Below are 23,701 nucleotides of genomic sequence, written 5' to 3' on the forward strand. Positions count from 1 at the left end.
AGGTAAAACTTTTTTTGCAGTGATGTAGTGATATAAACACTGAACATTGGCAATGTTTCTACAGTGGATCATATTGTTGTCACAACACTTAATAGGCAGTGACTGGTTGGTATGTCTCTCTCTGAGTTTAAGATGGTTTGATCTACATAATGAAACTCAGGCCAACCTGTGCTATGTAGTAAGACTCTGTCTCAAAAAATCAGAAAACCTGAAAAGTTGATCACACACTTCCAATGAACCATAATATAACCCATTGGTTCACCAGATGAATTTGTGTAGAGTCTTGACAGAAATGAAGCTTTCTGTCACTGCTGTTTCATCTTGTGAGTAGATATTGTTCATATATCCCCAGGAAAAGTTCATATAGTATCCCCAAAACATCTCAAGGGTTTGGTCTGGTTTAAGCAATGAATAACTAAGAAGATGGTCAGAGAGAAAAAGATCACACAGCTCTGAGCTTTTATAGGTGAAGGTGCAGACCCAGGAAACAACCAGGATCATTTTGTGTTCGGTCCTAGTTCCTTTGATTGGGATCATCCAGGCAGATATAGATGGGTACAATGGAGATGATGTGCATGAAGAGATCATAACCAGATTTGTGCTGTAGTGTCTGCACAGACACAGCTGAGGGAATAGGATGAGTTTTAGAACTGTGTGAGATTCAAGTGGTTATGTCTCAGTAACCAAAACTAAAGAACCACAGAGTCAGAAACCACATATTGTGGAGCCCAACCCACTACAGATCTGCGAAAAAAGAGCCAGATGCCCCAGATGAGTTCCTCTTCCTCTGAGCCTGATAATATGAGAGCCTCATGACACAAAGAAGACTCCAGACTGCCTAGGCCATATACTTCATGTCTGTTCATTTGGGAGGAAGATAAACTCTGCAAACCTGCAACAACTAGAAGATGAAATGACCCCCACTCTCACAGCCCTGCTGTATCTTGGTGAGATGTAAAGACTGTGAGGGAGAATTTATGTCTGGGAGGAAATCTACCTCACAACCATTCTGTGGCACATCAGGATGTCTCATCAGCTCAGAAGTCATCTGAAAGTGGAGGAGCTGCTCAGGTTTCAGTGCAAACACTCACAGGTATCTCTCTTTCAGGATTGATCTTGGGATCTGGGAACCCAGTACTGTCAGGTGAGTGTCTTCTTAGCTTTCGCATATTAAACATATTTGATGGGGACTACAGATCACTCCTGAAAGAAGAAGATGGAGAACAGTAGGTGTGGGCTGATGCTGGGAATGCCTGAAACATATTTGGTCTGACCACTGGTATCTGAAGGATATATCCTTGAACAGAACTGCTGATATTTTCAGGGGCCTTCTCTAAACCCACAATCAAGGTGGTGCCAAGCAATGTGGTGACCAATGGGCAAGAGGTGACCATCTTCTGTGAAGGGTCCTTACATGCCAAAGAATACCGTCTCCACAAAGAAGGAAGTCCAGATTACCTGATACCGACAAACCTTCTAGAAACTGAAAACAAGGCCAAGTTCTCTATCTCACCAATTCAATGGAATCATGCAGGTCAATACTGGTGTTCTTATAAAACCCCAACTAACATGTTACGACAAAGTGACATCACGGAGCTGGTGGTGACAGGTGAAAAGACTTTACCTATACTGCAGAATCTTCCTTGAGAAAAGGTCTATGTTCATTTGGGACTCCCTTTCTTAAATCTGAGAAGAGGGTAACAATGCTCCCCATGTGAGTTCACTTAACAGGCTTCCTCATCTCTCTTAGGAGTTATCAACGGTGAAGTCAGGCTGTCTGCCCTTCCTAGCTATGTTGTGACTTCAGGGGGAAATGTGACCCTTCAGTGTGCATCACAAGTTACATATGATAGGTTTATTCTAATGAAGGAAGATGAGAAATTCTCCACTGTGGTGCCCTCATGGCATACATATCCTGCATTACGGCAAGCCCTTTTCACAGTGGGTCCTGTTACCTCCAACCAAAGGTGGAGGTTCACATGCTATGGATATTACTTGAGTAACTCCCAGATGTGGTCAAGGCCCAGTAACCATTTAGAACTCCTGGTCCCAGGTAAGTAAGCCATTGCTTTCCCTTGAATGATCTTACATCTGATACAGGATTCCAGAGAAGGATGTGATGTGTAGTGGATGATTGAGAGCCTGGGATACTGAACACAATGTGTGATACAGCTGGATGTAGGATGCAGTAATCAGGGTTGATGTTAACAGTGGAACCCAAGAGTTTTGGGAAATATGGAGGCATTCTATGTCCCTGTGCTACTGTAGATCAGCTTAAGTGTCGTTTTCAAGTATGACCTTCTTTGAGCAACTTTCCTGACAGACATACCTCGTATTCTACTTTCTTACAGGGACCCATCACAAACCCATACTCTGGGCTCATCCAGGTTCCATCATAACCTCAGGGAGCCCTGTGACTATCTGGTGTGAAGGGGACTACAAAACCCAAACATATAAGCTATATAGAGAGGGAAGCCTAGAATCCTGGGACAGAGAGTTCCAAATGGACCACAATAAAGCAAAACTCACCATCCCATCTGTGACACATCTGAATGCAGGGCGATATTCCTGCTACTCTTACACCTCTGCTGGGTGGTCAGAGCCCAGTGACACCCTGAAACTGGTGGTTACAGGTGAGAGTGCTCTCAGGAGTCTAAGATCCAGATGTTATTGTCAAGGAAATACTGATCCAACAGTATCTTCTACCACAGACTAGCTATAAAGGACAATGTTGATTGTTTATGCTGGTTCAATATTTCATATGTATCTTTCCTAGGAGTCTACAAAAAACCCATCATTTCTGCCCTACAAAGCCCTGTTGTAAACTTAGGAGTGTTTGTGAACATCTCATGTACCGCAAATCAGACATTTAACTGGTTCATTTTAAGAACTGATGATCAGAAAATCTACAGATCCTTTGGCTTACAAGACCCATACTCTATGGCGTCTCTGGCCAGGTTCCAAGTGGGTCCAATAACTTCTGGACAACGTTGGAGATTCAGATGCTATGGCTATTCTGAAGATGATCCTCAGGTGTGGTCAGAATCCAGTGACCCATTGGAGTTCCTCTTCTCAGGTGAGGGAGCTGAAGCGTCTCTGTTAAATAACATTGCACTTGACACAGGTTCCCAGTGGAGGCCCTGGTATGTGATGTGTCTGAGGACCAAATATTCCTGAGAAAAAGACACAGTATGCAGGCTGTGGTTGTTACCATTCAATAAAGTGTGTGTGGGGTATGTGATAATGAGAATGAAACCTGGGATGTTCAGGTGAGTGATGGGTTGTCTTATGACATTACCAGTTCTTTGGCTACTCAGGGGAAAAGTAAAGAGTCAGCACAGTTTAGTGGAAGCAGGAGGATCAGAAATTCATAGTCATCCTAGGTAACATTGAGTTGAAGGCCAGTCTGGGCAATGTAAGACTCTATCCCAAAGAAAGAAGAAAAAAAGTAGAAAGACAGGAAGAAAGGAAAGAAATAAAAAAGAATGGCAGACAGACAAAAAAAGAGAAACTAGGAAGAGATTGAAGGAGTGTGAGAGAAACAAAGTAAGAAATTAAATTAAGAAATTTGAACTTGCCAGGCATGGTGATGCACACCTTTAATCCCAAGACTGAAGAAACAGAGGCAGACAGATCTCTGTGAATTCAAGCACAGCCTTGACTACCTAGCAAGTTTCAGGACAGCCAAGGCTATAAAAGATTTTTGTCTCAAACAAACAAATGAAAAACTAAGAAGCTTGGACTATTTTATAAAATATTTTATATGAATATTCACAGTAAATTCAGCATAAATAAAATTTCTAGTTCATTTCTTTTTAATTTTTTACATTTATTTTAATTTTAAAAATAATTTCACACATAAGTACTGTATTTGCATTTTTTATACCCCTTCTTCTCTTCTTCGAGTTCCTTTTATTTATCCTTTGCTCTCTTTCAATTTCATGACCTTTTCATTAATCTTGTTATATGTATGTATATATAAATACAACATCCTGTATATATATACAATGTGACATTTAGCTTTGCTCAAAAGTGTAAGTATTTAGGGTTCACCACTTGGGATTTGATAACTCCCCAGGGGCTCATCCATGGAAAAGACTGGATTTTCCTCTCACAGAAGCTGTCACTTGTCTGTAGCTTCCTCAGCTAAGTGTGGGACCTTATATTTCACCAACCCACATTGGCATGTCAACTAGTGTTATCATGACGGTTTTGTTTAGACAAATACATACACATATATACATATACAAAAAATTCATGGGTGAGACTCCTTGACATAGACGACACTATTTTACATCAGATGTTCTGGTCTTCTGGTTCTTGTATTTCTGAACTCTCATGAAATATTTCCTGAGCTGTAGCTGTAGGGGTTGTATTGTAACTGTATCAGTTAGAGATGGGTACATCATTCTTCGTTGTTCTCTGTGTTTTGACTGGTTGTAGATTTCTGTGATGGTCTCCACATCCTGTATAAGAGAGACAGAGGGAGGGGGAGAAAGGGGGGAGAGAGAGAAAGAGAGGGGGAGAGAAGAGAGAGGGAGAGAGGAAAAGAGAGAGGGGGAGAGAAAGAAAGAGAGAGAGAAAGAGAAAGAGGGAGAGAGAGAGAGAGAGAGAGAGAGAGAGAGAGAGAGAGAGAGAGAGAGAGAGAGAGAGAAGAGGAACTTTTGAGAGAGGGTCTACCTATGTAGCCCTGGTTGCCCTGAAACCCACTATGTAGATCGGCTGGCCTCCAACTCACAGAAATCTGTCTGTCTCTGTCTCCAAAGTTCTGGGATTAAAGGCATGGGCCACCACACCTGCCTTGGCTTATCTATCTTTAAATGTCATTTCTGTTAAAATAATGGTGTAGGTGAAGGAGGAAGGAAGAAAATAAAAACATGGGACCTAGGAGAAACACTTAGGTTTCTAGTATTTTACACAATCTACGTTTTTCTTTTGGTTCTTTCTGAGATCAGCTCCTCAGGCCATCACCAAACATATCAGACCCCAAGACAGGTAAGTAAAGAGAATTTTTAGCCATAGGACTCAATACAGAAGATTAAGTCCTGTCCAAGGGAAGCAAACTCCTGGGCTGATTTCATCTCCCCTGACCTCTGTGACCTCTTTTTCTGTAACCTCTAGTCTCACAGCCCCAGGATTACACAGTGGAGAATCTCATCAGGATGGGGGTGTCAGTCTTGGTCCTTGTGCTTCTTGGCATTCTGCTGTTTGAAGCTCAGCACAGTCAAAGACAGACCCAACATACGGCTGGGAGAGAAAGCAGTGCTTCTTTCATGGTGGCAGAATCCTGTGAATAAGTCCAAGGATCTCAGGTGATTCTGCAAGAAAAATCTGGGGCTATAGTTAGTGGGGAAGCATTTTCAGAGATCATTCAGGGAGGAAATGTGATTTGAGTGTAGGGGAACACCTGGGTGCTGTGGTGGAAAGGTCTTCTATAGCCAGTCATCTTGTTCTCTCTTCACCTTGATGTATACTTTAGCCGATGATCGCTTCTCTTCTCCTGCCTCCAATAATGGGGAAGGCATAATCCTGTCTCAGTCAGGTTTGGGTCCTAATCTTCTGTATCTTCTGCCTTCCCCCTTTCCCTTTATTACATGCTACCATAATCCCACTTGCATCATGAGCCTTCATCTTCATAAGCACATCCATGACCGCTGTGGAATGTCATTTATATGTAGAGTTTAGAACTGAGATATAAAACCAATATATTTTTTTAAAGAATTATTTTAGTTATATGAATACACTGTAGATGTCATGTATACTGGGAGAGGGCATCAGAGCCCATTACAGATGGTTGTGAGCCATCATTTGGTTGCTGCGAATTGAACTCAGGACCCCTGAAAGAGCATTCAGTGCTCTTAACCCCTGAGCCATCTCTCCAGCCGAGATAGTAAATTTTTTGTAGATTTACTTATTTATATTATGTGTGTGAGGACACTGTTGCTGTCTTTAGACACACCAGAAGAGGGCATCAGATCAGATGTTTGTGAGCCACCATGTGGTTGCTGGGAACTGAACTCACAATCTCTGGAAGAGCAGTCAGTACTCTTAACTGCTAAGCCATCTCTCCAGCCTAAAACTGATATATTTTTTAGATTTAAAATTTCAGTGTTTACCACATGCATTTATAGAAGCAGCTGGAATGTAAATGAATCAAGAATCTTGAACCACTTTGCTGTCAATTTTGATCAGTTCAATGAAGACATTTTTGAAAAATGATTAATTTTTTATGTTATCTGCAATGCCACTTACAATTCTTTCTAATATGAGGGACTTTAACTTACTTCCTGGCCTTACTGCAATAATTAGGGCTTTACATAGGAACCTAAACATTCTATGAAAAGAAGAGATATTGCTGTCTTCTTTCTGATTTAAAATTTGACTTATGAGACTTCTAGATTTTCACTGTTATATAGAATGTTAAATTTGGTCTAGTATATTATCTTATTTAGATGGAAAATGTATCTGTTCCTATTATCTGTGATTGCTAATTATGAATGTGCATGTGAAAGCCACAAAGGCTATTTCTTTATCTACATGAATGCCTTCATCATTCATGTTTCTAGTTTTATTCCTTGTTGATGTAATGGATAGTATCAATTACATTATGAGTGCCCCAGACTTACAAGGTCATGTAAATGCTTTGTTCATGGTGTACACATTGGAGCAAAGTTGATAATACATTTATGTCACTAACAATAAAATATATTCTCACACATGAGAATCTCATCATGTATACGGTGCATGCTGACTGCTGTAACACCCTGTCCTAGTTAACGTTCTATTTCTGTGATAAGGCATAAGGATAAAAAACATTGAGGGGGAGGAAAAGGTTATTTAATCTTACATATCTCAGGTCACTGTCCACTCTGAAAGGAAGGCAGGAATTAAGCAGGGCAGAACTGGAGGCTGGAACTGAAGCAAAACTCTTGGAGGAGTAATAATCCCTGGCTACATTTTCCCCATGTAGACTTGCCTAACAGCCATTAATAACAATCACATCACAGATTAATACTATTTTGTCTGTAAATAGTGACAAATTGACTTATTTTTCGCCAATTTGTATCCCCTTGATCTCCTTTTGTTGTCTTATTGCTCTAGCTAGAACTTTGAGTACTATGTTGACTAGATACATGGAGAGTGGGCACCCTTGTCTTGTCCCTGATTTTAGTCAGATTGCATCAAGTATATCTCCATTTAATTTGGTACTGGCTGTTGGTTTGCTGTATACTGCTTTTATTATGCTTAAGTATGAGCCTTAAATTCCTGGTCTATCCAACACTTTTAACATGAAGTTGTGTTGTATTTTGCCAAATGCTTTTTCATCATTAATGAGATGATTGTGTAATATTTTTCTTTGAGTTTGTTTATATAGTGGATTACTTTAATGGCTCATCATATAGTGAACCAACCTTGCATCCTTGGGATGAAGCCTACTTATTGTGGTGAATGATGACTTTGATGTGTTCTTGCATTCAGTTTGTGAGAATTTTATTGCATATTTTCACATTGATATTCATAAGTAAAATTGGTCTGAAGTTCTCTCTTTTGGGTGGCTCTTTGTGTGGTTTATGTATTAGAGTAATTGTGGCTTCATAGAAGGAATTAGGTAGTGTACCTTCTGTTTCTATTTTGTACAATAGTTTGAGTAGTGTTGGTATTAGCTCTTCTTTGAAGGTCTGATAGAATTCTGCACTAAAGCCTTATTATCCTGGGCTTTTTTTTTGGTTTGGGAGACTTTTAATGACTACTTCTATTTCTTTAGGGGTTGTGAGACTGTTTAGAAGGTTTCCCTGATCCTGCTTTAAATTTGGCACCTGATATCTGTCTAGAAAATTGTCGATTTCATCCAGATTTTCCAGTTTGGTTGAATATAGGCTTTTGTAGCAGGATTTGATGATTTTTAAAATTTTTTTGGTTTCTGTTATTATGTCTCCCTTTTTATTTCTGATTTTATTAATTTGGATACCGTCTCTGTGCCCTCTGGTTAGTCTGGCTGCGGGTTAATTTTTCTTGTTGATTTTCTCTCAAAGAACCAGATCGAAGTTTTTTTGCTTGTTTGTAAATTTATTTTTGTTTCTACTTGATTGTTTTCAGCTCCAAGTTTGATTATTTCCTGCCATATATTCCTCTTGGGTGTATTTTGTTTATTTTCCTTCTAGAGCTTTTAGGTGTGCTGTCAAGCTGCTAGTGTATGATCTTTCCAGTTTTTTTCTTTGTAGGCACTTAGAGCTATGAGTTTTCTTAGCACTGGTTTCATTATGTTCCATAAGTTTTGGTATGATGTGCCTTCATTTTCATTAAATTCTTAAAAGTCTTTAATTTCTTTCTTTCTTTTTTCCTTGTTCAAGTTATCATTGAGTGTTCTTCAGCTTCCCTGTGTATATGGGCTTTTAATTGTTTTTGTTATTATTGAAGCCCATCCTTAGTCCATGGTGATCTGATAGTAAGCATGGAATTATTTCAATCTTCTTGTAATGGTTGAGGCTTGTTTTGTGAGTGATTATATGGTCATTTTTGGAGAAGCTACGTTGAGGTGCTGAGAAGAAGGTACATTCTTTTGTTTTAGGGTGAAATGTTCTGTAGATATCTACTAAATTCATTTGGTTCACAATCTCTATTAGTTTTACTGTGTCTCTGTTCAGTTTCTGTTTCAATAACCTGTTCATTAGTGAGAGTGGGGTCTTGCATTATTATTGTGTGTGGTTCAATGTGTGTTTTGAGCTCTAGTAAAGTTTTTTTTTAATGAATTGGGCACGCTTACATTTGGGGTATAGATGCTCAGTATTGAGACTTTCTCTTGGTGGATTTTTTCTTTGATGAATATCAAGTGTCCTTCCCCATCTCACTTGATAACTTTTGGTTGAATTCTATTTTATTGGATACATTTTGTCTAGAAATTTCCTCCATGAAAGAAATGAACCCATTTAATTTGAATTTGGTATCAGACAAATTCTTAGGCAGAAAAAGATAGATAAATTTTCTAAATATCATAGGGTTGGTCTCTATCCCAGTTACAGCTAAACTTCTTGATTCCCTCTGACACTTTTGAGAGTCAGGTCTTTTTTTCTGACTTGGTCCCAGAACTGCCTTCCAGGTCACATTAATGTGGCCTATTAAGTTTGCTCATGAAATCCACCTTATTATCCAGCCCAATGTCTCAGAATCTTCGACGTTTCTCTAAACCCCAGTATGGCTAGGTTCTTCACAAGAGCCAACTCTCTGATACCAGCTTCTCTATTACTTTTCTGTTGCTCCGACAATACACCTTGACTGAGGCAACTTATAAAAGAGTTTATTTTCATTTATGGTTCCAAAGGGTTAGTTCACATAATGACAGGGCAGAGACAGAGACAGTAGACAGCCATGGTAGCTGGAGCAGGATGCTAAGAGCTCCCTCTTGAAACACACACACACACACACACACACACACACACACACACACACAAACTGGAAGTGGAAATGCAAATGGCTCAATTCTTTAAACATTCAAAGTCCACCTCAAGTTGTTGGAAACCAGACCTACCCAAGGGTTTTGCAGAGGCTCAGATGAAAGGACAACGGAAATATTACCTTTGTGTCCTTATTCAGGGGCAGACTTGGCAATGTTGGTCTGGGGTTGCAGCCAAGAGTCAAAGTTGTGTTTGATAAATGGGACCTCATGAAACTGCAAAGTTTTGTAAGGTAAATAGCACTGTTAATAGGACAAATTGGCAATCCACAAATTGGAAAAGGATCTTCACAAACCCTACATCTGACAGAAGATTAATGTCCAAAATTTATAAAGAACTCAAGAGGTTAGACATGAACAACTCAAAGGACCCAATTAAAAATAGGGTATAGACGTAAACTGAGAATTCTCAACAAAAGAAATCTAGAATGCCATGACACACTTAAAGAAATTTTCAAAGTGCTTAGTCATCAGGGAAATGCAAATCAAAACAACACTCAGATTCTACCTCACACCAGTCAGAATGGCTAAGATCAGGTGATAGCAGATGCTGGCAAGGATGTGGGAAAAGAGAAACACTCCTCCATTGCTAGTGGGATTGAAAACTGGTACAATCATTTTGGAAATTAATCTGGTAGTTCCTGAGAAAATTGGAAATGTTTCTCCCTGAAGACCAATATATCCCACTCCTGGGTATATACCCAAAAGGTGCTCCAAAATTTCACAAAGACATTTGATCAGCTATGTTCATAGCACATTTTTGTAGTAGCCAGAAACTGTGAACAACCTAGATGTCCCTCAACTGAAGAACAGATAAAGATAGCACAACTACACCATGGTCAGATATTAAAAACAAAATCATTATGAATTTTGCAGGCAAATGGATGGAAGTTGAGAATATCATCCTGAATGAGGTAATCCAGTCTTAAACAGATATTCATGATATGTACTCACTCATAAGTGGATATTAGCCATAAAATATAAGTGCCATGTTATACTCCACAAACCCAAATTAACTAAAATATTAGGAAGGCCCAAGCAAGGATGTTTGAATATCACTTAAAAGGAGGAATAATACAGTCATAAGGAGCAGATGAAGGGAGGGAACTGGGAGAGAGGAGGAATGGGGGATTCAGGATCAGGTGTGGGGAAGGACAGGGGAAGTCGCTAGATGGACATGAAAATGAATGGAAATCTGCAACTGATGTGGTTGAGGAGGTGGTTGTGTCTCCAGGATGAGACATGACCTGGAACAAGGGAGGTGTCCAAGAATCAATGGGGGTGACCTTAGCAGTGACTCACTACACTGGGGATATGAAACCTGAAAGAGGCCACCTCCTGTCTAGACAGAAACCCCAGTAAAGTGATAGAGACACCAACCCAACCACAAACCCTTCAACCCAAAATTTATGCTATCTACAAGTACTGAAGCCATAGGAGAGGGAGCAGAGACTGAGGGAATGGCCAACCAATAACTGGCCTAACTTGGGACCATCCCAAGTGTAAGCACTAATCCTTAGCACTATTAATGAAACTCTGTTATGCTTGCAGACAGCAGCATGTTGTCCTCTGAGATGCTCCACTCAGAGGCTGAGTCAAACAGATTCAGATACCCACAGCCAATCAGTGAATGGTGATTGGGTTTCTTATGGAAGAACAGGAGGAAGGATTTTTGGTCCTAAAGAGGATGGGAACTCGACAGGAAGATAAAAGAGTCAACTAACCTGTACCCTTGGGCCTCTTAAGAGTCTGAACCACCAACCAAAGAACATACAGAGGCTGGACCTAGGCCTCCCTGCACATATGTAGCAGATGTGTAGCTTGACTTTCATGTGGTTTTTGAACAACTTGAGTGGGAGCTATCACAATATCTGTTGTCTATATATGGGATATGTTCTTCTAGCTGGGCTGCCTTGTCTGGCCTCAGTGGGAGAGGAAGCACCTAACTCTCAGACACTTTGAGTACCTGTTTTGGTGTGGATACTCTGTGGGTGGGGGAAGGGTGTGGGCTACCCACTCAGAAAAGAAGGGCAGGGACTATGGGGGAAGGACTGTTGGAAGGGGTGACTAGAAGTGGGGCAGTGAGTGGAATGTAAAGCAAATATAAATAAAAAATATGAAATTGGAAAAAAAGTGTCAATGCTGTAGTTTCTGGGGACTTGATTTCCTCCCTGGACTGTGATTATCAGTCCTCAAGCATCTGTGTTGGTGATATTTTGTGCTTGCTTTGTCACCATTGTCTGATTTAGCTTTCTGCCGACCTTGACTCACTTTTTTTCCCTACAAATTGTATATACTTGTAAAACATGCTTAGCATAAATCATCAGACTATGCAGGAACTCCATATCCGAGTGACTGCTTCTTTTTGTCTTATTTATTCCTCAGTTCCCAATCCTCCCACTGGATGCCTTACTATTTAGGACTCTTATTCCTCTGAGTTCTGGCCATCCAGTGACATACTTCCTCCAAAGGCTAGATCTTCTTCTTTTTTCTTTTTTTCTTAGATATTTTATTTACACTTCAGATGCCATCCCCTTTCCCCATTCCCCCCCTTAGGAAACCCCTATCCCATGCCCCCTTTTCATTTTTGCATTTATACATTTTTTTAAATAATGTTAATCATAGGCTTTATAAGTTTGGTATTGTTCAATCAGAGGTGTAACCCACTACCCAACCTAGATATAACCACTATCCTTGACTGGTGGAGATACATGAACATCTGCCTCCCTGTCTCCCCAATCTTTCTCTCTTTCATCACCTAGCTTCTAATCTCCTTCTTCTCCTCCTCTTCTTACTCTATCTCTTCCTCTCAATACTCCTTCCACATTAGCTCCTCCTACATATCACCCTTCCTGAAAAAATGAAACTTTTCTCTCAAAATACAATTAGAGCATAATTATGCCAATTTGTACCAGTGAGGTACAAGATAGTCCTAATACCCAGTCCATCCTTTTTTTGACTAACCAGCACCTCTGTCGTCTATCCTAACTGAAACATTTAGTTCTGAACCTGGCTTTAGAATGAATGTCAGCTGATGAGCATCCACTCAAATATTTTCTCTCAAAGTAAATAGTCAGGATTGGCTATGAGGCCATAAGTTTTCAACCCAGGCAAAAATCCAGAATGACTGAGTTAACTATAATTGTGGGAAGCACAAAGCATAGCTTCTAAAACTTAGCCAATTTATAGAGACCTCTGAACACCTGGACACTCGCTCTACTTCAAAACGTTGGAGCATCTGTTCTTCTGCCTTCTGGCCCAGGATCATCTGACAGACCTTAGTGATGCAGAATTATTAAGGGCTGATTACTCTGTCTAGGCAGATGTAATCAGTCAACTATTCTGCAAGTGTGTCCTTTTCTGGACAGTAATTTGTCTGTAGAAGGAAAGAGGCAATTCTTGCCTAGTGGGTGTCTCACCACAAATGGAGTAACTCCAAGGATGCTCAATTTCTTCTTAGAATTTAACATAGGAAGCTGTCCGGAGCAGACAGGTCTCTAATAAAAATGAACATTAGTACAGAAATGCTTGTCATGTCAATTCTATGGATTTCTGATGTTTTGAAAACCAACTATTTATATAACATAATCTGGACTGTTGCCTGTTAACTCCACTCAGCTATTTCTAAATAAAACAGAGAAAACACCCTTATAATAAACTCCAAGCCATGAATTTGCAATAGTCCCTTAACTCACAGGCTGACCATCTCAAATCAGTTAAAAAAGTTAAAGAAGAACTGGGTCTAAGACTTGTTTTCCTAAATGTGTTATACTGGTACAATGCCTATGAGAGTAACAATATTCATCTCACTCTTATATCACTAAGAAGCTCATGCCAATGAAAACCTTAAAATTTGTAAACAAAGTAAATTGGTGCCATTTAAGAATTTATATCTTCATCTTGATATTAATTATACAGATTTCTACTAATAGGTTATGGCTATGCAATTAACCCCTAGCTAATCCTCTCTATTCCCACAAACCACTACTTTTCCCTCAAAAGACAGCCCAACATTTATCACCTTATTCCCTAAGCCCAGGGAATAGGGGCGCTGACTCTTCATTAGCTTCTTCAAGCTGATTATGGGCGTTGAGATATTAGAAGAGGCATGGGGGGGGGGGAGAGCAAATTGACAAGCCTCTGATGCTGTGTCTTCACTGCCTCCAGATGGAATTCCCGGACCTCAGAGGTTTGAGCAGGTCTGCCCAGCTTGCTTGTTGGGTAGATACACCAAGGCTGATCATTCTGCAATATACAAGTCTCAAAACAAATTTTAGTATCAAGATAGTTTTTTTAAGAGGGCTGACATTTTATTAAGGATGTTGGTCCTAACTGCTTTTCTTTTTTTTCCCTCTTTTATTGGATATAATATTTACATTTCAAATTTTATCCCCTTACTGCATTCCCCTGACCATCCAGGAACCCCTTATCCCATCCCCCCTCCTCTTGCTTCTATGAGGGTGTTCACCCACCTACCCCCCAATCTGCCTCCTTACCCTCAGGTCCCCTCCCACTCAGTGCTCAGCCTTCAAGGTATCAATGACCTTGTCTCCCACCTATGCCCAGGGTCTAAACCACCAGCCTAGGAGCACATATGGAGAGACACATGACTCCAGCTGTATATGTAGGGGAGGATGGCCATGTTGGGCAAGGCTAGATCTTCTTAACTTCTCCAACCAGTGCCACCACATGGAAATAAGTATTCACATTCTTTAGTCTATGGAAGACATATTCAAACTATCATATCCTCATTCTCTCTAATCTCCATTCTAACTTGATTATTCACCCACCCCAAGTCACCTTTATGAACTTGTGTCTTCTTCTTAGCCTTCCTTCCTGAACTATGCCCTTCTGATGGTTTCAGGGGGAGAGGAATTCATTGTCTTCAGTTGTGAACCCAAGGAAGCCAGGCTTCAGTGGGCAGTTCCCAACCAATAGTCACACAGATGATCATTGTTAAACTTAGTGGATCTCAAAGCCAAACAGCAGAGATAAACTATTCTTAAGTGACTCAGATTCATGTGCTGAATACTCACCATACATTGAGGCTGAAGAATGAAGTGGAAAGAACAGAAGGGGCCTAGCATCCTTGCAGTGAGGCTTTGGGTTTGAGGATAACTGTATATCTAAAGAACTCAAGCAGAGGTCTTCACGTGTACCTGCTGATACACATGTACTCCATCGTTATATTAGATACTGTCTTCGTCACTGTTCTAGTGCTGTAAAAGGACCCGTTTAATTGAGACAACTGTTATATAAAAGAAAGTATTTAACTGAGGTCTTACAGTTACAGTTGGTTACAGTTTCAGAGGTTTAGTCATTATTATCATGGTGGGGCACTGGACCCGTAGCTGAGAACTACATCCTGATCTGCAGGTTTGAAGACTGAGTGACTGAGTCTGGCATGGGTTTTTGAACCCTCAAATCTCAGGCCTCAGTGAAATACTTACTTCAACAAGGCCGCCCCATAATTATTCTAACCTGAGCAAAGAGTTCCACTCCTTTGTGACTAAGCATTCAAATATATGAGCCTATGTGGGCTATTTTTTGTCAAACTACCACATATATGTACACTGAAATTTGGAGGAAGCAGTGAGTCCAGGTCTGTGATACTAACTTGACTGGTTGGCATGGTGTCATATCTGAAAACATGTTCCTCCCCAGATCATTGAGTCCAAGTGATGATCTATCATGGTTAGAAATGCAGATTTAAAAGTCACTGTCTACCCAGGAGGGCCTTAGGAAACATTGGTGGGCTTGTGATCCAAAAAAATACCATCTGATTTCTACAGCCTCATGAACTTCCACAGGATCCTGATAACCACCATTTAAGATCTTCAGTCTCAGGGACTTCTCATGGTATTGTCCAGATACCACTAGAGATTTGTACTTGCTAGGTGAGGGGCAGTAAATTCCTACTCAAAATATCCAAACACATGTGGAGAGTGGATGTAAGGTAGTCACACATACAGAGAGCCCTAACTAATGACCAAGCACAGATTTTCCCCAAAACTAAAGCCAGGTGAGGACAGAAAGACTTCTATTTCCCACCATGAGCATGACTGTGAGTAGTATCAGGAGTAATTCTCATTTGGTTGGACACTGATGGACACACAGGACTGCAGAGCTAAGCAACAGACTCTATCCAGCTATGTGCTTAGTGACTGTGGTGCACAAAGAGCAGATTATGAATGCGGTACCATGGGACAAGGATGATTGACCAGTACATACCCAAGTTCCTAGGGAATTGTTGTTTCTCTTCCTCTTCCTCCTCCTCCTCCTCCTCCTCCTCCTCCTCCTCCTCCTCCTCCTCCTCCTCCTCCTCTTCCTCCTGCTCCTCCTCCTCCTCCTATTCCTCCTCCTCTTCAAAATCAGGAACAATGTTGCTATTGCTGTGACTCAACATCTGACCCACCACAGAAGGTAGATTGGGTGTCATGTGATGAGACAAGTCACCTGAGGCAAGTTCATTACATGTAGCTCATCCTGCCAGTAGAGGGCAGCACCTGCTCCTCCTGAGAATGATACCCTGGGGAGGGCAGTGTCTCTGAGTTCACAGGAACATCACAGCTGAGGATGTAGCTCAGATAGAGCACCTGTTGAGCACAGAGGAGACTCTGGGTTCAAACAGAGGGAATATTCTATTACTTTTTCTCAAGGCCAGGAAAATAAGGTACCCATAAAAAGTTGATACTGTGACATACTGGGATGACTGGTCATAGGTGTACATATAAGGAAGAGGATGGAGGGGTTGCTGGGTCTGATAGACTATGAGACTATTCCATTTCAAATGGATGTAGTGAAAAGTTTGGGATATATTGTGCAGTGTGAATTTTCCTGTTATATACAATGTATAAAAATCATGCATATAGAGAAATAGAATTTATAGGTTATGAAAATAATTTGATATTGATACACCATGCCACTGATATCTTTTGATCGGTAGAATTTGTAGACTCAGGAGTCAAAGTGGAGAATAATAGGTGCCCTCTGACAATCATGTGACACAAAGAAAAGGTGAATTTCTTGTAATCTTGCTCATATGTGATGCTGAGGTAGAGATTCTTCCTAGATGGGAATCTTTCACTAGTGAATGCCATAAAGAGCTATTCTAAATCACTGGCTTTAGTGGTACAAGCCTGTAATCCCAGCACTCAGGGGGCAGAGGCAGGAGGATTGACAAATGTTAGAGGTCAGTCTGGTATATATTGAGTTCCTGGCCAACCACAGTTAGTTACTTTAAAGATCCATTTTCAGAAAGAGGAGGAAGAGGAGGAAGAGGAGGAAGAGAAGGAAGAGGAGGAGGAGAAGCAGAAGGAGGATGAGGAGGAGGAGGAGGAAGAGGAAGAGGAAGAGGAGGAGGATTATTGTCTAGGAATAGTGGTATACACTTATAACACCAGTGTTTCGGAGGCTAAAGTATTAGAGTGCACATTTGAGTCCATAGTTGTCTATATATATGTATATATGTATATATATATATATATATATATATATATATATATATATATATATATATATAGTTTGAGTTTCGGAGAACTCAAGTTCAGATTCTATCAAGGACCTCAGACTTATCAGAGCTGTAAATCTAGCTCTGTGACATCTGACAGGTATTTGAACTCAAGTGCACAGTACCCCCCTGCCCTCCACACATGCATGTGCGTGCACACACACACACACACACACACACACAAATAAAAACAAACTTTCAAAAGTACTAAATAAGAAGCAGGATTATCTTAAATAAAAACTAAAGCATAAACTTAAGAGAATTAGATAAGTCTTACTTGATCATGATGGATGATTGTTTGATGTATTCTTGGATTTGATTTTCAAGAATTTCATTGAAAATTTTTGCATCGATATTCATAAGGGAGAATGGTCTGAAGTTCTCTTTCTTTGTTGGGTCTTTGTGCTGTTTAGGTATGAGCTTGATTGTAGCTTCATAGAACAAATTGGGTAGTGTTCCTTCTGTTTCTATTTTGTGGAATATCTTTCCACAAACCCAGCATTACAAAGGATAATAACAGGAAAGCAACAATACAATGAAGGGAAATTATACCCTAGAAAGAGCAAGAAAGTAACCCTCTTCCAACAAATTCAAAAGAAGATAACACACAAAGATACTTCCACCTCTAATAACAAAAATAACAGGAAGCAACAATCATTGTTCCTTAATATCTCTTAACATCAATGGACTCAATTCCCCAATTAAAGGACATAGGCTAGTGTACTGGATACATAAACAAAACCCAGCATTTTGCAGCATACAGGAAACCCACCTCAGTGACAAAGACAGACTCTACCTTTGAGTAAAAGGCTGGAAAACAATTTTTCAAGCAAATGGTCCTAAGAAACAAGCTGGGGTAGTCATTCTAAAATCTCCAGCCAGAGAACACAAAGGTAGGGACTCATGGCTCCACCTGTATAGGGTGGCCTTACCAGGCATCAGTGGAAGTGAATGGCCTTGGTACCTGAAAATTTGTATTCCCTGTGTTGGGGAATTTCAGGAAAGGGAGCCTACCCTCATAATAATTGAAGGAAGGGGGATGGGGTAAGGGGTTAGGCATCAGTGGAAGTGAAGGGTCTTGGTGCCTGAAAGTTTGAATTCCACAGTGTTGGGGAATTTGAGAGCAGGAAGGAGGAAATGGGAGAATGGTGGGAGCACACCCTCATAGAAACTCCCAGAATTATATGGATTACACATGACAGAAGCAGGCTGCCAGAAGACTAGATTCTAGAATTCAAACAAAAAATTATCTTGATACTAACATCTGTTTTGAGAATTGTATATTGCAGAGTATACAGCCTTGTTGTATCCACTCATCAAGCAAGCTGATCAGACCTGCTTGAACTTCTGATGTTCTGGAATTCCAGCTGGATGCAGTTTGGACACAGCATCAGAGGCTTATCAATTTATTCTCCCCCTGCCCCTCTTCTAATATATCAATGCCCATAATCAGCTTGAAGAAGTTAATGAAGAGTCAGTGCCCCTATTCCCTGGGCTTGTGGACTGAGGTGGTTAATATTGGGCTGTCTTTCTAGGGGAAAGTAGTGGTTCTGCTGGAACAGGGAGGATTAGCTAGGATTTATTGCATAGCCATAACCTACTGGAAGAAATATTTGTAATATTTATTAAGATGAAGTTATCATTTCTTAAATGGTACAAAATTTACTTTGATTTCAAATTTAAGGTTTTCATTGGTATGAGCTTTTTATTGATATAAAAGTGAGATGAATATTGTTACTTTCATAGTCATTGTGCCTGTATAACACACTTAGGAATACAAGGCATAGACCCAGTCCTTCTTAACTTTTTTAACTGATTTGAGATGGTTAGCCTGTGAGTTAAGGCCCTATAGCAAATTCATTGTTGTGAGTTTATTGTTAGGGTGTTTTATATATTTCATTTAGAAATAGCTAAGAGGAGTTAACAGACAAGAGTCCAGATTACCTTACATAGATAGTTGATTTTCAAAACGGAAGTCCACGGAATTGATGTTACAAACTCTTCTGTATTAATGTTCATTTTTGATTAGAGACCTGTCTGCTCCTGACAGCTTCCTGCTTTGGATTCTAAGAAGGACTTGGGCATCTTTGAAGTTACTCCAGTTGTGGTGAGACAGCCACTAGGCAAGAATTGCCTCTTTGCATCTACAGACAAATTACTGTCCAGAAAAGGACACACCTGTGGATTAGTCTACTGCTCATATCTGCCTAGACAGAGTAATCAGCTCTTAATAATTCTGCATCACTAAGGTCAGTCAGATGATCCTGGGCCAGAAGGCTGAAGATTGGATTCTCTAATGTTTTGTAGTATAGGGACTGTCCAGGTATTCAGCGGTCTCTATAAATTGGCTAAGTTTTAGAAGCTATGCTTTGTACTTTCCATAATTTCAGTTAACCAAGTCATTCTGGATTTCTGCCTGGGTTGAAAACTTATAGTCTCATACCCAATTCTGGCTATTTACTTTGAGAGAAAAGATTTGAGAGGATGGTTTTCGGCTGACATTCATTCTAAAGCCAAGAAAAAAAGCCAGATTCAGACCTAATTGTTTTAGTTAGGAAAGATGAGAGAGGTTCTGGTTAGTCAACAAAATGATATACTGGGAATTAGGTCTATCTTGAACCTTACTGACACAAATTGGTATAGTTATGCTCTAACTGTATTTTGAGAGAAAAGTTTTATTTTAACAGGAAGCGTGATATGTAGGAGGAGCCAAGGTGGGAGGAGTACAGACAGGAAGAGGAGGAGTAAGGAGAGGAGGAGCTAGGTGATGAGAGAGAGAAAGGGGGGTACATGGAGGCAGATGTTCACATGTCTCTGCCATTCACAGATAGTTGATATATCTAGGTTGGGTATTGGGTTACCCTTCTGATTGATATTGAGCATTACCAAACTTATAAAGTCTTTGATTAACATTAAAAAATTGTATAAAAGCAAAAAGGAGAAGGGGGCATGGTATAGGGGTTTTCTAGGGAGGGAAAATAGGGAAAGGGGATGGCATCTGAAGTATAAATAAAATATCCAATAAAAAATAATTAAAAAACAAATATAAGTGCTAAAAAGAATTAGGAAATATCTCAAATAAAAACTGAAGCATAAACGTAAGAAAATTAGAAAAAAATAAAATAAGTCTATTTAACATAATTATTTGAAGTATGTGTACATAGATGTACCACATTTTCTGTATCCATTCCCCTGTTGAAGAACATCTGGGTTCTTTACAGGTTTTTGTTATTATAAACAAGGCTGTAATGAACATAGTGGAGCATCTATCCTTGTTATATGTTGGAGCATCTTCTGGGTATATGCCCAGGAGTGTTAGAACTATTTCCAATTTTCTGAGGAAATACCAGACTGATTTACAGAGTTATTACACCAGCCTGCAATCCCTCCAGGTATAGAGTACTATTCTTTCTCCATCCCTGCCAGCATCTTCTGTCACCTGAGTTTTGATCCTAGCCATCCTGACTGGTGTGAGGTCGAATCTGAGTGTTGTTTCGATGTGCATTTCCCCCATGACTAAGGATGTTGAACATTTCTTTAAGTGCTTCTTAGCCATTTTGAAATTCCTCATTTGAAACTATTTGTTTAGCTCTATACCTCATTTTTAGTAGGGTTATTTGGCTCTCTGGAGTCTCACTTCTTGAGTTTTTTGTATATTGGATATTAGCCTTCTATCAGATGTAGGATTGCTAAAGATCTTTTCCCAGTCTGTTGGTTACTGTTTTGTCCTATCGATAGGGTCCTTTGCCTAACAGAAGCTTTTCAATTTTATGAGGTCTCATTTGTCGATTCTTGATCTTACAGCACAAGCCATTGGGGTTTTGTTCAGGAAATTTCCTCCTGTACTCATGTGTTTGAGGCTCTTCCCCACTGTCCCTTCTATTAGTTTCACTGTGTCTGGTTTTATGTGGAGGTCCTTGATCCATTTTGATTTGAGCTTTTACAAGGTGGTAAGAATGGATTGATTTGCATTCTTTTACATGCTGACTACCAACTGAACCAGCACCATTTGTTGAAAATGCTGTCTTTATTCTAATGGGTTGTTTTAGCTCCTTTGTTAAAGATAAAATGACCATAGGTGTGTAGGATCATTTCTAGCACTTCACTTCTATTTCATTGATCTATCTGCTTGTCTCTGTACCAATACCATGTAGTGTTTTTTTTATCACTATTGTTCTGTAATACAGCTTGAGGTCATGGATGGTTATTCCCCCAGAAGTTCTTTTATTGTTAAGAATAGTTTTTGTTTTCCTGGGTCTTTTGTTATTCCAAATGAATTTGCAAATTCTCTTTCTAACTCTATGAAGAATTGATTTGGAACTTTGATGGGGATAGCATTGAATATATAAATGCTTTTGACAAGATGGCCATGTTTATTATATTAATCCTGTCTATTCAAGAGCATGGGAGATCTTTCCATCTTCTGAGATCTTTGCTTTCTTCAGAGACTGGAAGTTCTGTCATACAGATATTTACATTCACATCAAGGTATTTTATAATATTTGTGAGTATTGTGAAGGGTGTTATTCCTTACTTTCTTTCTCAGCCTGTTTATCCTTTGAGTAGAGGAAGGCTACTGATTTATTTGAGTTGATTTTATATCCAGACACTTTGCTGAAGTTGTTTACCAGGTTCAGGAGTTCTCTGGTGGAAATATTGAGGTCCCTTAAGTATACAGTCATATTACTGCAAATAATGATATTTTGACTTCTTCCTTTCCAATTTGTATCCCATTGACCTCCTTTTGTCTAATTGCTCTAGCTAGGATTTCAAGTACTATATTGAATAGATAGGGAAAGAGTGGGCAGCCTTCTCTAGTCCCTGATTTTAGTGGGATTGCTTCAAGTTTCTCTCCATTTAGTTTGATGTTCGCTTGCTATATAATGCTTTTACTATGTTTGGGTATGGGCCTTGAATTTCTGATCTTTCTAAAACTTTTACCCTGAAAGGATGTTGAATCTTGTCAAATTCTTTCTCAGCATCTAATTAGATGATTATGTGGTTATTTTTTCTTTTGAGTTTGTTTATATAGTGGATTATGTAATTGGATTTCAGTATATTAAATCATACCTGCATACCTGAGATGAAATCTATTTGTTCCTGATGGATGATTGTTTTGATGTGTTCTTGGATTTGGTTTTTGAGAATTTCATTGAGTATTTTTGCGCTGATATTCATAAAGGAGATTGGTCTGAGTATTCACAAATTGCTTTACATGAGGAACCTCAGAGATTACATGCATTCTAACTGGCACAGAGAATGAGAAACATTGATATTAAAGAGATTGTCATTCCTGATCCTACCATAAGGAATTCTGTACCAGAAAACACAAACAGCAAGTAGGCAAGAACAGCTCTGATGGTTGTTTCCAGAGAGATGAAAGATGATGATGTTGCTATGGAAAGAGTTAGTTCCATGCAGGAGGCTGTTCTTTAGAGAAAACCCCATCTTGCAACGATGAGACCTGCTGTTTTTCCTCCATCAGCTTTCTGTGTTCTCCTCTGTGCTCATCCCTAGGATGAAGGCCCATGTGAGCTTAGGTCAGGAGATCAGTGTGTCTCTGCTACTGGTGTTTTTGCCTTATATCCCCAGCCTGAACATTTATGAAGTATCTTCAGGGTGAGTATTTTTGTGGCCATGGTGAGGACCTTATGGTGAAGTGAAGATAGATGGGTGGAAAGACTGAGGAACACCACATGGTGCAGCTGTACAGGGGCAGGATCCTCCCTCTGCCATGCTCAACTGAATGTGGCACAGGTTCTGTGAGTTGCTGCTTGTTGGCCTTCACTGCATTGAGGACACATTAAGCAGAAGTGAATGGTATTGGGGGAGGTGAACTTTTTATGAGAAGTGAGTTCAGAGTTTGTTGTCTGTCCAAGTCAAAGTGACAGGGAGGTGAAAAACAGCTGCTCCGATTTCCCCTTTTTGTGGGGATGTTGACCTTTCAACAAACTGACTCTCTCTGTGTTGCCTATTTACTTGGATCTACTGTGAAGAGATAACATGATGTTCACTTCTACAGCTATGCTCTGTCTGGGTGACATATAAGGAAGGTTAGGATACGTTATTGTCTTGGAGAGGCAAAGCCTTATAGTCTAGCATGGATTGAACTTCATCAAAGTCCAGGGAACTCAGGAGGCTGTAGGTATAGGATGTCTCTTCAGTGACGGATAAACTTACAAGAAACTCTCTTTCAGAACTGACTCTGGGACTCAGGTCTCCAGTGCTGGCAGGTGAGTGTTTCCTGATGTCCCAGGTCTTTACACCTCATTTGGAAGCAGAGGATGGCTAAAAGCTGAGCAGTGAGATAGAGAATAGCAGAAGTAAATCAACCCTGGAGAAACCAAGAGGATCCTGAGACTGAATGGTGGGATATTTGTAGGGAGGAACTAGGACAGAGCCTCTGATTTCCTTGCAAGGATCCACTCCAAAGCCAACTTCAGAGCTCAACCAGGCTTTGTGGTCCACAGAGGTATGAAAGTGACTATCTCATGTGAGAAGACCTCAAGAGCTCACAAGTATGACTATAAAAAGAGGAGCCCAGAAATGCCGGTGCAAAAAGATTCTAATAGAGGCTGGGAAAAGGCTAAATTCCTCTATTGTACAGTAACATTGAGGGTTACATGTTATTATGAAACTCTTAACAGTTTATCAGAGCTCAGTGACTCTCCTGCAGCTGCTGGTGGTATGGATAATCATATTTAGGATCTCCATCCTCAGCCTCTAATCTTTGGAAAAGG

At 40.0% G+C, this 23,701-nt stretch overlaps 1 protein-coding gene across 4 annotated transcripts in view; it reads left to right on the top strand.

The window, feature by feature from the left end:
- The first annotated feature begins 797 nt into the window (after positions 1–797).
- Positions 798–23,701, top strand: part of LOC143440863 (leukocyte immunoglobulin-like receptor subfamily A member 6) — a 38,996-nt gene continuing 16,092 nt past the window's right edge. The window contains exons 1-9 of one of the 4 annotated variants that reach the window (XR_013108210.1): positions 798–947; positions 1,109–1,144; positions 1,325–1,609; positions 1,751–2,053; positions 2,352–2,633; positions 2,777–3,076; positions 5,122–5,312; positions 10,328–10,365; positions 11,003–11,099. Coding sequence is in view for 3 of the 4 variants with exons in the window: in XM_076927742.1 (XP_076783857.1) it covers positions 914–947; positions 1,109–1,144; positions 1,325–1,609; positions 1,751–2,053; positions 2,352–2,633; positions 2,777–3,076; positions 5,122–5,297 (1,416 nt within the window). In the remaining variant the exon portion in view is untranslated. Of the gene's footprint in view, positions 948–1,108; positions 1,145–1,324; positions 1,610–1,750; positions 2,054–2,351; positions 2,634–2,776; positions 3,077–5,121; positions 8,398–10,327; positions 10,366–11,002; positions 11,133–23,701 lie in introns of those variants that run through there. The other 3 variants (XM_076927742.1, XM_076927741.1, XM_076927743.1) reach the window with 3 other exon arrangements.

Source organism: Arvicanthis niloticus, chromosome 30, assembly GCF_011762505.2.
Source record: "Arvicanthis niloticus isolate mArvNil1 chromosome 30, mArvNil1.pat.X, whole genome shotgun sequence".
Taxonomy (NCBI): domain Eukaryota; kingdom Metazoa; phylum Chordata; class Mammalia; order Rodentia; family Muridae; genus Arvicanthis; species Arvicanthis niloticus.